At 43.6% G+C, this 16,638-nt stretch overlaps 1 protein-coding gene across 2 annotated transcripts; it reads left to right on the top strand.

The window, feature by feature from the left end:
- The first annotated feature begins 1,741 nt into the window (after positions 1 to 1,741).
- On the top strand, positions 1,742 to 16,416 carry LOC138645486 (uncharacterized). Of its 2 annotated transcripts, XM_069734845.1 has the most exons (5): positions 1,742 to 1,872; positions 5,406 to 5,697; positions 13,425 to 13,548; positions 14,763 to 14,824; positions 15,889 to 16,376. In XM_069734845.1, the coding sequence occupies exons 2-5, from the start codon at positions 5,487 to 5,489 to the stop codon at positions 16,212 to 16,214; spliced, it is 723 nt and encodes a 240-aa protein (XP_069590946.1). In that variant the 5' UTR covers positions 1,742 to 1,872; positions 5,406 to 5,486; the 3' UTR covers positions 16,215 to 16,376. The 2 variants fall into 2 exon arrangements, with proteins under 2 accessions (XP_069590946.1, XP_069590945.1); XM_069734844.1 differs by lacking the exon at positions 1,742 to 1,872 and having other exon boundaries at positions 5,300 to 5,697; positions 15,889 to 16,416.
- The last annotated feature ends 222 nt before the right edge of the window (positions 16,417 to 16,638 follow it).

Below are 16,638 nucleotides of genomic sequence, written 5' to 3' on the forward strand. Positions count from 1 at the left end.
ACATAGGGGCAGCATTATAGTAGTTATATTCTTGTACATAGGGGCAGCATTATAGTAGTTATATTCTTGTACATAGGGGTAGTATTATAGTAGTCATATTCTTGTACATAGGAGCAATATTATAGTAGTTATATTCTTGTATATAGGGGCAGTATTATAGTAGTTATATTCTTGTACATAGAGGGCAGTATTATAGTAGTTATATTCTTGTACATAGGGGCAGTATTATAGCAGTTATATTCCTGTACATAGGGGCAGTATTATAGTAGTTATATTCTTTTACATAAGAGCAGTATTATAGTAGTTATATTCTTGTACATAGGGACAGTATTATAGTAGTTATATTCTTGTACATAGGGACAATATTGTAATGGCTTTCTACGTAGGGCTACTGTCACTGGGTTACCGCAATGGAGCGGAGCCAGAAGACCGCGTCTGGTTGCTCCTACTCCACTGCTGAGAAAAAGCACTTCTCCGGTTTAAATAAATGTGTTTATTTCTTCCAGCAGGACAGGGGTTAGTCAGCCATGTTGGAAATCCCTGTGTTCAGCTGTGATCGGTTAGCCACTCCTTTTCTCTAAAATGTGGCCTCTAATACCAAGTCCTTGTCAGAGTTAGCTCTTGATGCATTACAAAAGGAGAGAGAAGTTGATACTGTAAGAGGAGAGCTGGAGGAGCTAGAAGCGACTGATGTTTGGTTTGTGGGCTTGACAATTCCTTATCCTTCCCTGTTTTGCTTTCTTCCTCTTCCTGCACACCCCGGTGGATTCCTCTGTTATATGTGAGTGAATATTTTGTGTGTGGAGTTTTCAGTTACCCCATGTCTTTGTTGATCTGTTTGTCGGGTTGGTGTACTGCGGTGCACAATAGCGCCCCCTCTTCCCTGGGTGGAGGAAGGGGACAGACGAAGGGCCCTGGCATCTTTCCCATCTGAAGTATCCCCAGGAACAGGGCGAGCTACGGCGCCTCAGAGTGTAGGGCCAGGAAAGGAGCCCATGGTCCCAGGTCACTCGACAGCTGTGTCGTGACACTTACATTAAGAGGCAAAGTACAATGAATCTGTACCTGTTCCTCTAACATATCTTTATATATTTTCATCCCATTCTTGTAAACAGCAGGAAGAATCTTGTAATTACACACAGTCTCAGGAACTTTGCCATTTTTTTATTACCTTTCATGCAAATTCTACCTGCATATTATCTGTGCTTCAGCAGTACCTGAGGGCTGTTGAGTTCTCTCGGAAGGCAGCTAGGTCCACGTTGTATGCAGCTACATTATTTCTATATTAAAATGGATTATTTTTGTTGGGTTCGGTGGATTTTATTCCTCATGTTTCTTTGAAGTTTAGTGCACCAGCTGTTGTGGGACTACAACTCACAGCATATCCTTACAGTCTATCCAATCAAATCTTGGAGACTGAACTTTATTTGTTAAAGTGCATGGGCTCAGAATATTATAACATGTAATTTCCATTAAATGTGACTTTGGTATTATGCCTAATAAGTGTAATAAATATTTTGTCGGTTTTTATGTCTTTTCTTGTTGCTTTTTTGCTTAGAGAGATGGTGGACTCGATAAGCAATGACTCATCACTGCAAAGGCTCCATGATTACAGCCCGGAATCTAAGTATGAACAGGTCAGCCTGCAATTATTTGGGATGCAGGGGTACGGAAAATCCTCTTTTATTAACACGTGCATGAATATTGTCCACGGAGGAACTTTTACCAATGTGGCTGGATCTGGGAAGTCTGACAAACCTATCACTATGGAGAGAATGGACTATAACCTGTCATCTAAAGTGCTCATCACCGATAACTGAGGGCTTGGCAAAATGAGCCCGGAAGAGCGGGAAGAGATGGCCGCCCAGATGGGTATGTCTGCTAACCCTCTTGTCTATGTTAGGGGGCATTGCCACGTGCCAATGCTCTTGTCAATTTACATTGTAAAAATTATTTGCAACGTTTGCCTGTGATTCCTACTATCAAATCCTGTAAATACATCTGCCAAATTTTTGCTATATGGGAAAGTACCCTAAAGGGAAGCTCTACCTTTACGGTAACTTTGGCCATGTCACAGTTGTGTTGGCAGAGACCACCCTATGCCGCTTTTAGACTCAGCATATTGATGTTGATTGGAGTTGCCTTGATTTGCAAAAAGTTGGATTTTTTTGCAACTTGTTTTTGGTGCGGTAGCAGTACCTTATGGGTCACAATGTGACCCCATGCACCTGCGTTATGTGACTATGTAACCCCGGTGGTGTCACCATTAGTGATGAGCAAGCATGCTCCGATAAGGTGGTATCTGAGCATGCTCTTGTGATAAGTGTCTTCTGCATACGCAAATATTATGTTTGAGTCCCCGCAGTTGCTATCAAACAGCCGCAAGCCATGCAGCCACGGAGACTCGAACATAGTATTTGAGCATGCCAAAGACACTTAATTATCACAGTCAGTCAGCTGAGCGACACCTGAGTCACGGGACTGCGGAGGCTGAGATGGGAGCACACGCTGTATACCGTGTATATGGGGTGTAATATGTACGCTAATCACAGTGTCCTGTCGCCAGAAGGGGGCGCACTCTAATACTACTGATCCGCCTGTGGGAAACGAGTAGAGAGCGGAGGATTGTGTGCGACTAACGACCACTAACTGCTGTTACACTTTATTAAAGGCTCTTTTATATCACACGTGTCGTGTCTGTGATGCATAAATCGAAGACTGGAACGTCCCTTTAAGCTGCAGTTCACTTGTGACTATTGAAATGTCATTTTTCTCTGTACAAATCACAACCACAATGCTTCCACGGGGGAAATGGACCAACTATGACTCAGTCAGAAGTCGCTCGATATTTTCCTATAGTTGAAAAGTTTTGATGTCATGGCATCTGACGTACACTGGTAGTGGTGTAACCCAGGCACCAAACTCTACAGGGGTGCAGGTAAAGATGGTACTAGGGTTGGGTTAGGATTAGAGCTAGGGTAGAGGTGGTACTAGGGTTGGGTTAGGATTAGAGGTGGTATTAGGGTTGGGTTAGGATTACAGCTAGAGTAGAGGTGGTATTAGGGTTGGGTTAGGATTAGAGCTAATGTAGAGGTGGTACTAGGGTTGGGTTAGGATTGCAGCTAGAGTAGAGGTGGTACTAGGGTAGGTTAGGATTAGAGCTAGGGTAGAGGTGGTACTAGGGTTGGGTTGGGATTAGAGCTAGGGTAGAGGTGGTACTAGGGTTGGATTAGAATTAGCGCTAGAGTAGAGGTGGTACTAGGGTAGGTTAGGATTAGAGCTAGGGTAGAGGTGGTACTAGGGTTGGGTTGGGATTAGAGCTAGGGTAGAGGTGGTACTAAGGTAGGTTAGGATTAGAGCTAGGGTTGGGTTAGGATTAGAGGTGGTACTAGGGTTGGGTCAGGATTAGAGCTAGGGTAGAGGTGGTACAAGGGTTGGGTTAGAAAAAGAGCTGGGGTAGAGGTGGTACGAGGGTTGGGTTAGGATTAGAGCAAGGGTAGAGGTGGTACTAGGATTGGGTAATGATTAGAGCTAGGGTAGAGGTGGTACTAGGGTAGGTTAGGATTAGAGCTAGGGTTGGGTTAGGATTAGTGGTGGTACTAGGGTTGGGTTAGGATTACAGCTATGGTAGAGGTGGTACTAGGGTTGGATTAGGATTACAGCTAGGGTAGAGGTGGTACTAGGGTTGGGTTAGGATTACAGCTAGGGTAGAGGTGGTACTAGGGTTGGGTTAGGATTACAGCTTGGGTAGAGGTGGTACTAGGGTTGGATTAGGATTACAGCTAGGGTAGAGGTGGTACTAGGGTTGGGTTAGGATTACAGCTAGGGTAGAGGTGGTACTAGGGTTGGGTTAGGATTACAGCTTGGGTAGAGGTGGTACTAGGGTTGGATTAGGATTACAGCTAGGGTAGAGGTGGTTCTAGGGTTGGGTTAGGATTACAGCTAGGGTAGAGGTGGTACTAGGGTTGGGTTAGGATTACAGCTAGGGTAGAGGTGGTACTAGGGTCGGGTTAGGACTACAGCTAGATTAGAGGTGGTACTAGGGTTGGGTTAGGACTATAGCTAGAGTAGAGGTACTAGGGTTGGATTATGATTACAGCTAGGGTAGAGGTGGTACTAGGGTTGGGTTAGGATTACAGCTTGGGTAGAGGTGGTACTAGGGTTGGATTATGATTACAGCTGGGGTAGGGATGGTACTAGGGTCAGGTTAGGATTACAGCTTAGGGTAGAGGTGGTACTAGGATCAGGTTAGGATTACAGCTTAGGGTAGAGGTGGTACTAGGGTTGGGGTAGAGGTGGGGGTAGGATAGAGTTAGGTCTATAGTTAGGGTGGTAAATAAATATGTGTATCTTTTATGTCTGCAGCAAAAATCAGAATAATTTACAGCGCCATAGAGCAAAGTATAATCCCTTCAGCATTTTCTTAAAATACACTCCATGTTCTTGGGCTATAAGGGGTTCAGTACTGGATTGGTGCTGTGGATTCGGGGTGCGCTATTTAATCGGGAAAATACAATTTTCCTGCCACAGACCTGGTGATCCGTCCTATCCTACTGGTGACAGATGATCAAACATTCTGGATTAGACAGAAGTAAATAATTATAGCCATATGTTTGCGGTTTTCCTCATTTTCACTGCATTTTCTCACACCTCAGCTCTTTTTTCAGATTCTGTCCACCTTTTAGAGGATGTGGTGTTGTTGTTTTTTTTAGAATATAAATGGATGTATAAGAAAATAGTCAGTGCTGCTTTGTTCAGTGATCGATCTTTATTGCAGTTGCAGCTCCATTTTTTGGACACAGAATCTTAAAGTATAATTTTTTGTGCCTGCAGTCACCACTAGGGGGAGCACACTGCATACGTGAAACTTAATAACAGTCTGCAGTGAGCAGCCGCCATTGGAACAATCTGAACCCCCCTTACCTACCGTAACTATTGAAAAATGTGAAAAAAAAAATTAAAAACAAAAATACATAAACGTAAAAGTTTTCATCATCATGCTTTTCCCCAGATGCAAATAGTGAAATAAAATCTAAAAATATTTTGATAAACGTAATGGAGTGATGCTGTAATGCTGCGGACACCAAACTTAAATTAAGTTGAACGAATCTGAGCAGCAATTCCACACACAACCTGTAGACAGGGGTGGCGCTGTTTTTTTGAAAGGAGAACCAAAGATCAGGGACATGGCATATGAACCACTGTATCTGAATTATGAGGTTTCCCTTTAAATGCATTTTTCTGTCCTCGAATAATCTGCTGATCTCTTCTCCGCCTTTTTTTTTCCAAAGTTACTTTCACTTTTGAAACTGAAAGCATTGGAGCAGCTTCAGCTTTAGCTGACCATGTATTGTGCGAAGATGGGGGGGTTTAACATGACGAATGCTTCTTCATCTCCGTGGCAGATCATTACTGAATACTACCCGGGTCGCACTTTGGGGAACATCAACAATGGAATCCAGAGAGTCCTCCTGCAAGTTTTCGGGATGCTCGGTCATGGGAAATCGTCGCTCATTAATTCTTGCCTGTGTGTAATGAAGGGCGAAGGATACAACACGGCGCCTTATGGCTCAAATCACGGAGGAATGACGATGGAGAGAAAGGAATTTGAACTGACAAACCATTTGGTGATGATCGATAACCGGGGGTTCAACAAGCTGAATCCAACGGAGGTGCTAGAGATGCGAGCCCAGTTCAGTGAGTATTCAGAAAGCGCCTAAAAGGGGTTAGGTGGCACCTCTCACATCCGCATCTGGAGGTGATACATGTTATACATGTCACATCTATAACTGGCAGGTATGTGCAGACGTCATGTCACCGTCACCACTAACTTCTACATCTGGAGGTGAGTAGTATGGATCATGTCACATCTATAACTGGCAGGTATGTGCTGACGTCATATCATCGTCACCACTCACAGCCGCATCTGGAGGTGAGCAGCACGGGTCATGTCACATATATAACTGTGTTGTGAATTCTGTGGCAGAGCTCCCTCCTGTGGTCACAAGTGGTACTTCGGCTGATTCTCTCTGGGAGCTTCCGTTTGTGGAGGAAAGTGGTACAGCGGCTTCTGAGTTTCCTCCCTCAGGTGATCTGGTGAGGTCGTTAGGTGCTTCTCTACTTAACTCCACCTAATGCTTTGATCCTGGCTTCCTGTCAATGTTCCAGTGTTGGACTTGCTTTTCCCTGGATCATTCCTGTGGCCTGCTGCTCTGCATAGCTAAGTTCTTCTTTGCTATTTGTTTGCTATTTTTTCTGTCCAGCTTGTCTAATTTGTTGCTGGAAGCTCTGGGACGCAAAGGGTGTACCTCCGTGCCGTTAGTTCGGTACGGAGGGTCTTTTTGCCCCCTTTGCGTGGTTTTCTTTAGGGTTTTGTGTAGACCGCAAAGTTACCTTTGCTATCCTCGCTCTGTTAAGAAAGTCGGGCCTCACTTTGCTGAATCTATTTCATCTCTACGTTTGTCTTTTCATCTTAACTCACAGTCATTATATGTGGGGGGCTGCCTTTTCTTTTGGGGTATTTCTCTGAGGCAAGGTAGGCTTATTATCTATCTTCAGGCTAGTTAGTTTCTCAGGCTGTGCCGAGTTGCATAGGCAGAGTTAGGCGCAATCCACGGCTGCCTCTAGTGTTGTTTGGAGAGGATTAGGGATTGCGGTCTGCAGAGTTCCCACGTCTCAGAGTTCGTTCTATGATTTTGGGTTATTGTCAGATCACTGTATGTGCTCTGACCGCTATGTCCATTGTGGTACTGAATTGCCTTTCATAACAGTACAGGAAGCCAAAAGTACTAATGATTCTCAATAGAGGGAAAAAAGAAGTTCTGAGACCATTTTTTTTTTCTTTACACTGTGTTTTGCCTTTTTTTCCCCCTAGACATTTGGGTGGTTCAGTACACAGGTGTGGTGATGGACATTAGAAGTCTGTCTTCATTTGTGGATCAGCTTGACATCTTCCGAGAGTACCTGGATAAATTCCTGATTGTGTACTTGGATGACATTTTGATCCTCTCGTACGATTGGGAGTCTCATGTGAAGCAGGTCAGAACAGTTTTTCAGGTCCTGCGTGCTAATTCTTTGTTTGTGAAGGGATCAAAGTGTCTCTTTGGTGTGCAGAAGGTTTCATTTTTGGGGTTCATCTTTTCCCCTTCTACTATCGAGATGGATCCTGTTAAGGTCCAAGCCATCCATGATTGGACTCAGCCGACATCTCTGAAAAGTCTGCAAAAGTTCCTGGGCTTTGCTAATTTTTATCGTCGCTTCATCTGCAATTTTTCTAGTATTGCCAAACCATTGACCGATTTGACCAAGAAGGGTGCTGATTTGGTCAATTGGTCTTCTGCTGCTGTGGAAGCTTTTCAAGAGTTGAAGCGTCGTTTTTCTTCTGCCCCTGTGTTGTGTCAACCAGATGTTTCTCTTCCGTTCCAGGTCGAGGTTGATGCTTCTGAGATTGGAGCAGGGGCTGTTTTGTCGCAGAGAGCTTCTGATTGCTCAGTGATGAAACCATGCGCTTTTTTTTCCAGGAAGTTTTCGCCTGCTGAGCGAAATTATGATGTAGGCAACCGAGAGTTGCTGGCCATGAAGTGGGCATTCGAGGAGTGGCATCATTGGCTTGAAGGAGCTAAGCATCGCGTGGTGGTATTGACTGATCATAAGAACTTGACTTATCTTGAGTCTGCTAAGCGGTTGAATCCTAGACAGGCTCGTTGGTCGCTGTTTTTTGCCCGTTTTGACTTTGTGATTTAGTACCTTCCGGGCTCTAAAAATGTGAAGGCGGATGCTCTGTCTAGGAGTTTTGTGCCAGACTCTCCGGGTTTGTCTGAGCCGGCGGGTATCCTCAAGGAAGGAGTAATTGTGTCTGCCATCTCCCCTGATTTGCGGCGGGTGCTGCAAAAATTTCAGGTTAATAAACCGGATCGTTGTCCAGCGGAGAGACTGTTTGTCCCTGATAGGTGGACCAATAAAGTTATCTCTGAGGTTCATTGTTCGGTGTTGGCTGGTCATCCTGGAATCTTTGGTACCAGAGAGTTAGTGGCTAGATCCTTTTGGTGGCTGTCTCTGTCGCGGGATGTGCGTGCTTTTGTGCAGTCCTGTGGGATTTGTGCTCGGGCTAAGCCCTGCTGTTCTCGTGCCAGTGGGTTGCTTTTGCCCTTGCCGGTCCCGAAGAGGCCTTGGACACATATCTCTATGGATTTTATTTCTGATCTTCCCGTTTCTCAAAAGATGTCAGTCATTTGGGTGGTCTGTGATCGCTTTTCTAAGATGGTCCATCTGGTACCCTTGTCTAAATTGCCTTCCTCCTCTGATTTGGTGCCATTGTTCTTCCAGCATGTGGTTCGTTTACATGGCATTCCAGAGAATATCGTTTCTGACAGAGGTTCCCAGTTTGTTTGAAGGTTTTGGCGAGCCTTTTGTGGTAGGATGGGCATTGACTTGTATTTTTCCTCGGCTTTCCATCCTCAGTCTAATGGCCAGACCGAACGAACCAATCAGACCTTGGAAACATATCTGAGATGCTTTGTTTCTGCCGATCAGGATGACTGGGTGTCCTTTTTGCCTTTGGCTGAGTTCGCCCTTAATAATCGGGCCTGCTCGGCTACCTTGGTTTCGCCATTTTTCTGCAATTCTGGGTTCCATCCTCGTTTCTCTTCAGGACAGGTTGAGTCTTCGGACTGTCCTGGTGTGGATACTGTGGTGGACAGGTTGCAGCAGATTTGGACTCATGTAGTGGACAATTTGACCTTGTCCCAGGAGAAGGCTCAACGTTTCGCTAATCGCAGACGCCGTGTGGGTCCCCGACTTCGTGTTGGGGATCTGGTTTGGTTATCTTCTCGTCATATTCCTATGAAGGTTTCCTCTCCTAAGTTTAAACCTGGTTTCATTGGTCCGTATAGGATTTCTGAGGTTCTTAATCCTGTGTCTTTTCGTCTGACCCTTCCAGATTCTTTTTCCATACATAACGTATTCCATAGGTCATTGTTGCGGAGATACGTGGCACCTATGGTTCCATCTGTTGATCCTCCTGCCCCGGTTTTGGTGGAGGGGGAATTGGAGTATATTGTGGAGAAGATTTTGGATTCTCGTGTTTCTAGACGGAAACTCCAGTATCTGGTTAAATGGAAGGGTTATGCTCAGGAAGATAATTCCTAGGTTTTTGCCTCTGATGTCCATGCTCCCGATCTTGTTCGTGCCTTTCATGTGGCTCATCCTGGTCGGCCTGGGGGCTCTGGTGAGGGTTCGGTGACCCCTCCTCAAGGGGGGGGGGGTACTGTTGTGAATTCTGTGGCATAGCTCCCTCCTGTGGTCGCAAGTGGTACTTCGGCTGATTCTCTCTGTGAGCTTCTGTTGGTGGAGGGAAGTAGTACTGCGGCTTCTGAGTTTCCTCCCTCAGGTGATCTGGTGAGGTCGTTAGCTGCTTCTCTACTTAACTCCACCTAATGCTTTGATCCTGGCTTCCTGTCAATGTTCCAGTGTTGGACTTGCTTTTCCCTGGATCATTCCTGTGGCCTGCTGCTCTGCATAGCTAAGTTCTTCTTTGCTATTTTTTCTGTCCAGCTTGTCTAATTTGTTGCTGGAAGCTCTGGGACGCAAAGGGTGTACCTCCGTGCCGTTAGTTCGGTACGGAGGGTCTTTTTGCCCCCTTTGCGTGGTTTTCTTTAGGGTTTTGTGTAGACCGCAAAGTTACCTTTGCTATCCTCGCTCTGTTAAGAAAGTCGGGCCTCACTTTGCTGAATCTATTTCATCTCTACGTTTGTCTTTTCATCTTAACTCACAGTCATTATATGTGGGGGGCTGCCTTTTCCTTTGGGGTATTTCTCTGCGGCAAGGTAGGCTTATTTTCTATCTTCAGGCTAGTTAATTTCTCAGGCTGTGCCGAGTTGCATAGGCAGAGTTAGGCGCAATCCACGGCTGCCTCTAGTGTTGTTTGGAGAGGATTAGGGATTGCGGTCTGCAGAGTTCACACGTCTCAGAGCTCGTTCTATGATTTTGGGTTATTGTCAGATCACTGTATGTGCTCTGACCGCTATGTCCATTGTGGTACTGAATTGCCTTTCACAACATAACTGGCAGGTATGTGCAGACGTCATGTCATCGTAAACACTCACAGCCGCATCTGGAGGTGAGCAGCACGGGTCATATCACATCTATAACTGGCAGGTATGTGCTGACGTCATGTCATCATCATCACTCACTTCTACGCCTGGAGGTGAGCAGCACGAATTATGTCACATCTATAACTGGCAGGTATGTGCAGACGTCATGTCATCGTCACCACTCACTCCTACATCTGGAGGTGAGCAGTACCGATCATGTCACATCTATAACTGGCAGGTATGTGCAGACATCATACTATCTTCACCACTCACTTCTACATCTGGAGGTGAGCAGTACCGATCATGTCACATGTATAACTGGCAGGTATGTGCTGACGTCATGTCACCGTCACCACTCACTCCTACATCTGGAGGTGAGCAGCACAGGTCATGTCACATGTATAACTGGCAGGTATGTGCAGACCTCATGTCATCAACATCACTCCTACATCTGGAGGTGAGCAGAACCGATCATGTCACATCTATAACTGGCAGGTATGTGCAGACGTCATGTCATCAACACCACTCACTTCTACATCTGGAGGTGAGCAGAACCGATCATGTCACATCTATAACTGGCAGGTATGTGCAGACGTCATGTCATCTTCACCACTCACTTCTACATCTGGAGGTGAGCAGAACCGATCATGTCACATATATAACTGGCAGGTATGTGCAGACGTCATGTCATCAACACCACTCCTACATCTGGAGGTGAGCAGCACAGGTCATGTCACATGTATAACTGGCAGGTATGTGCAGACCTCATGTCATCAACACCACTCCTACATCTGGAGGTGAGCAGAACCGATCATGTCACATCTATAACTGGCAGGTATGTGCAGACGTCATGTCATCAACACCACTCACTTCTACATCTGGAGGTGAGCAGAACCGATCATGTCACATCTATAAATGGCAGGTATGTGCAGAAGTCATGTCATCAACACCACTCCTACATCTGGAGGTGAGCAGCACAGGTCATGTCACATGTATAACTGGCAGGTATGTGCAGACCTCATGTCATCAACACCACTCACTTCTACATCTGTACTGCTGATGTCATATGCACAATCGTCAGGTAAATGAAGCAGAAACTCTCTAAAGTCCTCCTAAAAAATTCTGTGTTTTCCCCCAGTTTCCACTCCAAAAACTCTGCAAAAAGGCTCACACCCTTAGTCTATGTGCAAACTGATTTTTTTTTTACGCAATCGAAAATGTCAAGTTTTCCTGTGTAAACAATTTTCGAAAACTCAAACAGGGAAATAGGTACCGCGCTAGAATTATGGCCCAAACCAATATTGTTCACAACTGTCCCTCGTGGTAATATATCACAATCAAGGCTGCTAAGTCATAACTTCATAGACAATCTAATAAAGGAAGCAGCTGTAAAGCACCACTGTAATGCTGCGTATAAGTAACACTAAATGACTTATGGACTATGTTTGGACAGCCCCTAAATACAAATGTACATAGGTGTTAGCACTAGATAGTACCGCGGTTATCCCAAATGCCTGCGTATAGTGACTATGCCCTTGATTTCACTGCCAATGCCACATAAACTTCTAGGCAAAATGTCTGCAGCAGAGCCAGTGTTTTACCTACTTGGCAACAAGTCAGGTCAGGCATTCGGACCTTGTGTCTTCTTCATAAAGCCCAGGTAGTGCGCAAATGGTCGTATTCCTCACTCCAGAGTCTGTACGATGAGTGCACAGAGCCGTGCAGTGCCAGAGACGCCCCGGCTGGCGCTACCGCTGGATTCTCGGAGAAAAAAAGGCGGGGAGGAGCGGCCGCTTACAGCGTGTGATGTCACTAGGCAAAGGAGCTTCGCTGGAGCCCTAAAATATATTTCCTATAAATATCGGATCGATGCATACCCCGATATTGATTACTGACCACTGGCCCCGAAGGTCTGAGATAATTCGTTTGAACAGAGGAAGCTGATTCCTTTGAACAGAGGAAGCCCCTGTACTTTTCCGCCTCCGATTATAGGAATCCTAGGCTTGTTGGCTGGTTCTCATCAAATTACCTATTCACAGCAGGAGATCTTACTTCAAGGAGGGTTGAAGTCTCAGCTCTTTCTCACTTCCCCAGTTTTAGCTAATCCCTTATGTTCAATGTGAGGCTATGTGCACACGTACAGTTTTTTTCACGTTTTTTCGCGCTGAAAACGCTATAAAAACTCATTAAAAACGCATACATTATGCATTCTATCATTTAGAATGCATTCTGCATGTTTTGTGCACATGGATGCGTTTTTTTCCCGCGAAAAAAACGCATTGCGGTAAAAAATGAGCATGTTCATTATTTTTGCGGATTTTCTGCGTTTTTCCTCGCAATTCTATGCATTTGGGGAAAAAACGCGTCAAAATCGCGGTAAAAACGCATGCGGATTTCTGGCAGAAATGTCCGTTTTTTGTCAGGAAAATTTCTGCAAGAAATCCTGACGTGTGCACATACCCTAAGGGTATGTGTCCACGTTCAGGATTGCATCAGTATTTGGTCAGTATTTTACATCAGTATTTGTAGCCAAAACCAGGAGTGGAACAATTAGAGGAAAAGTATAATATAAACATATGCTCCACTTCTGCATTTATCACCCACTCCTGGTTTTGGCTACAAATACTGATGAAAAATCCTAACCAAATCATGATGCAATCCTGAACGTGGACACATACCCTTAGGGTAATACCTGAGGGTAATTTGTCCACTCTCCAGAGATTTCTTTGTGGATTTTACAATATTTTTCTCTACAGCATGGAGTTTTTGGAGGAAATGTTAGATTTCTGAAGCGGTTTTGAAAAGATTATAGTTTTCCTGAAGTGTTTTTGCAGCTTTTTAATTGGGCAGTGCCTAGTTTGAGGCTACTTCAAAGAAGTGACCTGCAGTTCCTATTTTTCTATTTTCCCAATGGACATTTTTCCAAACCTAAAGTGGAAAAAAAAACACTCAAAAGAATGAACATGTGACCAGAAAAAGTGGTTGTACTATAGAAACCTATGGAGCTTTTCGAGCAGAAACTGATAGGAAACTTTGAGTTTGTGCTCAGATTCTGCTCCAAAAACTCAACAATTTTTGAGTGATTTTTCAGACATGATTTTGGATTCTTAAAAAACTCTGTGACCACATCATTGTGAACTGTCAAATTTGCTTGTGAATTTCTTATGTCCACATCATTGCTAGTAGGCCTTGTATTCAGGGAGGCCCCAGTAACATATAGAGAAGCTAAAGACCAGCTCTGCAATAAGACGGTTATTGGACAGTGGCCGATAACTCGTCACACACGTAGAAAAAAGTTATTAGTCCGACCTCACCTGTCTATTCTCCCATTAGGGCATCTTCGGGAATTTGGGAAAGTGACCTGGACTGGAATATCCATAAGAGAAGCTTACAGAGTGTATAATGAAGAGGAACGAAGAGAACCCACAGATCTCGTCGTCCCTGTGTTTGTACATAGGTAAGTTTTTTTTTTTGTTTGTTTTTTTGCAATAATCAAATTTTTTTACTTTTATTTTTTTGCTCAATGAGCGGAGACATAGTGAATATCCAGGATATTCCCACACTATAAGAACCAGGCGAGAATCACAGACCAGGATTTTGTTATTATTATTACACATTTTTAAAGCCGCTGTTCACACTTTTCCGGTTCAGATTTAAATGTGTCATTAGAAAATAATTGACTGTCAGGGTTTTGTGTTTCATTTATTTTTTTTAACATTTCTGGCAATTCATTTTTATTATTACTATAATGCAAAAATTTGTATCCTTGCAATTTTCACACTGGCTGCTGGGGCAATTTTAGAATGATACTTATTGACTTTTCAGCAGACTAATTGTCATTAAAGGCAAGATTACAATGGCAGGTAACACCTTTATACACAGGATCCACCAATCACAATAGGCGATGTTACAGCTGATGCTTCACAATGAACTTTGCACTTGCTCATTAGATGCTTTAATACAAAAGATAGGGGCGGAGTCTATTCCTTGCTGCTAATGTAAATGTGCATTTCCTGAAACAGCAGGAAGGTAGAGAATAAAAAAAGTCCCAGTGGCCGGTGCGAGAACTGCAAGATTTCTACTTGAAATATATATAAGATTTAGCACAAATATATATATATTTTTAACAATAGGGGTAGGCCATTTCCTAATTATAAATTCCCTTTAAGTTGCATTTAAACGGGATCATTTTGGCTCATAACGAGCCCCAGCAGACTACAGTATATACGTACTGATTAGCACTTATTGGCAGAGGAGAAATTATGGGAACATATTGGAACCTAATATGATCATTCTGCGCTCATATAGCACCATTTTATCAGCAGCACATCCTCTATGTATACCAATAATCATGATTTTTATGCCACATAAACCATCCAATCACCTGATAAACGAGCGTTTTGACCTTTTCATCAGGTGATCGCTGACTTGATCAATGATCAGGAACTAGCGCTCTTACGAAAGCTGGTTTGGCAATTGTAGTCTCAGGTTGTCGCACCTTTAGTTCTGTTTTACGCCGTTCTCGCACTCATCCCGCAATGTTCTCGTGCTGCAGACGCCTTTCCTGAATTACGGTTATTTATGAGAAGTGATTCTCTCCTCGGTTATTTTTTTTAGCATATTTTACTTTGATTGAACAGAATGTGTCTGAAAGGAAACATTTTATTTCAGCTGCAAAACGGTCTGGGATGAAAATGTTGAGAAGTTACTAGCAGACGTTTACAGCATCACGGGTAGGTGATCACATTGCGGCTTTTGGTTAGACCTTCTTAGTAGATGGAGTGACGGTCAATATCACAGGTAGGTGTCCGAAACTTGATGATTCCATACAACATGGCTGCCAGAATGCAACATTGTACTACATACCTCATTTCCAACTCCTCATATATCTAGGATTACTTCTTCATAACCAGTAGGGTCTATATTCATAGGAATACCTATAACCATGGAATAATTTTTTTTCCTGGTGATTTCTTTGTAGTTTTGATCCTTTTCTGAGATAGGAAGTAGCTGGCTGATATCTACCGCTGTCAGCCATATAAACTTTTTATTTTAGCGGCCGTCTTCGGCTCGGTCTCGAACCATGGCGACTTTATAAAAGAAGAATCTGTAGGAAGATCGATCTTGTGCAGCCTAGATAGGTCCACCAGGGTCTTCTCCGCTGTTATCTTGATAGTTTTCAGCCATCGGATTGCTGGTGTTCCTCTTCGCCTTGCTCCTTCTAATCTTCTGACCATGATGTCCTTCTCCAGTGATTATGCTATAAGCTACAAGGACAAATTCCTCTGTCACTCGGCCACCCAGAAGTTCCTCTCTGTTCCTTTCTTCAATTCTGCCTGGCAGTCAAGCAGTGATAAAACTACCCGCTTCCTATGAAGCCCTGCCAAAGAACAGGAGAGGTGCTGTCTGGGGGAAAAAAAGATCTTGACAGAGGGAGGAAGTAGCTAACTTCTTGTCCTACTGGTTCTCAAGAGAAAAATAAACAGAAATAACTGTATTGGAAGGGCGTAAAACAACGGGACCTTTATTGGGGGGGTGTAGTATGCAGACATTGACCCCATATCATAACCTAGAGGTCCAAGTCCATCACGATTGCTAGTTAGTGAGTCTAGAACAAGAAATATTTTTCATTTTGTCTTTTCTTCCTTTCATTGGTTTCCCAATTATTTGTTCATCCCAGTAATTTACCTGATCTCCATGGAGGGTAGGATGGTCCCAATAATCTTTGTAGATTTCATATTTTTACTTTTCTTGAAGACAGATCCATTCCACTATGAGATTTTTTTTGTACTTACAGGAATTCACCCAATCATTGTCATCACACACTACTCGTCCTCCAAGTACTCTGGAAAATGTATCGAAAAGTTGAAAAAGTTAAAGTCAACTCACTTTATCATATTGGAAAACTACACTGAGAAAAACTCAAAACCAAACCCCGAAACTGAGGGCAAAATCGTGGAGTTCCTACAGATGTGCATTAATGAAGCAGAGTCCAGAATTAAAAAGATGTCGGAAGAAGATCTATCTCGGAGAATAGTTCAACAGACAACTCAGCAGGTTAATGAGGAGGCAGCAAGACTGAAGGAATCACGTGATCGACTGCAGAAAGTTCTGATGAAATAGAGAAGTTCTGAAGGAACAGGTTATAAACCCGAGAAGCTAAGATAGCGGAAAAAAAGGACATTGAGCTTTTGCCTGTTGCAAGTGAGGCTTTATTTGTAGCTCACTGTGGTGATACTTTCCTCGTCTTTTTCGCCAATTGTAACTTTTGCATCTTTTCTTTGCAAAAAAAATAAAAATAAAACTAAACATTCACTTTTGGCCGAGATTTGTAGCCTTTAATACTTTTCTTGGAGAGCATATCTTCTTTTCGACGCGACGCCACCAGCTAGGTCCTGTTCAGGTTTGTTTGTTTTTTTTCACTGCTAGACGTTTACATTTGTATGTCACAAAAAAGGTGTTCAAACGTAATCATTGGCACAAAGGTGGTTAAAAAATGATTACCTTCGACTAGGTTTGATTTAGACATGTTTTTTTTAGAGAACAT

Source organism: Ranitomeya imitator, chromosome 7 (assembly GCF_032444005.1).
Source record: "Ranitomeya imitator isolate aRanImi1 chromosome 7, aRanImi1.pri, whole genome shotgun sequence".
Classification (NCBI taxonomy): domain Eukaryota; kingdom Metazoa; phylum Chordata; class Amphibia; order Anura; family Dendrobatidae; genus Ranitomeya; species Ranitomeya imitator.

Excerpts from the sequence above, each read along its gene's own strand:
- LOC138645486 (XM_069734844.1), top strand. The coding sequence starts at position 5,346 with ATGTATTGTGCGAAGATGGGGGGGTTTAACATGACGAATGCTTCTTCA. Across the intron at positions 5,698-13,424 it reads AGAGATGCGAGCCCAGTTCA|GGCATCTTCGGGAATTTGGG; the intron begins GTGAGTATTCAG and ends TTCTCCCATTAG. Across the intron at positions 13,549-14,762 it reads GTCCCTGTGTTTGTACATAG|CTGCAAAACGGTCTGGGATG; the intron begins GTAAGTTTTTTT and ends ATTTTATTTCAG.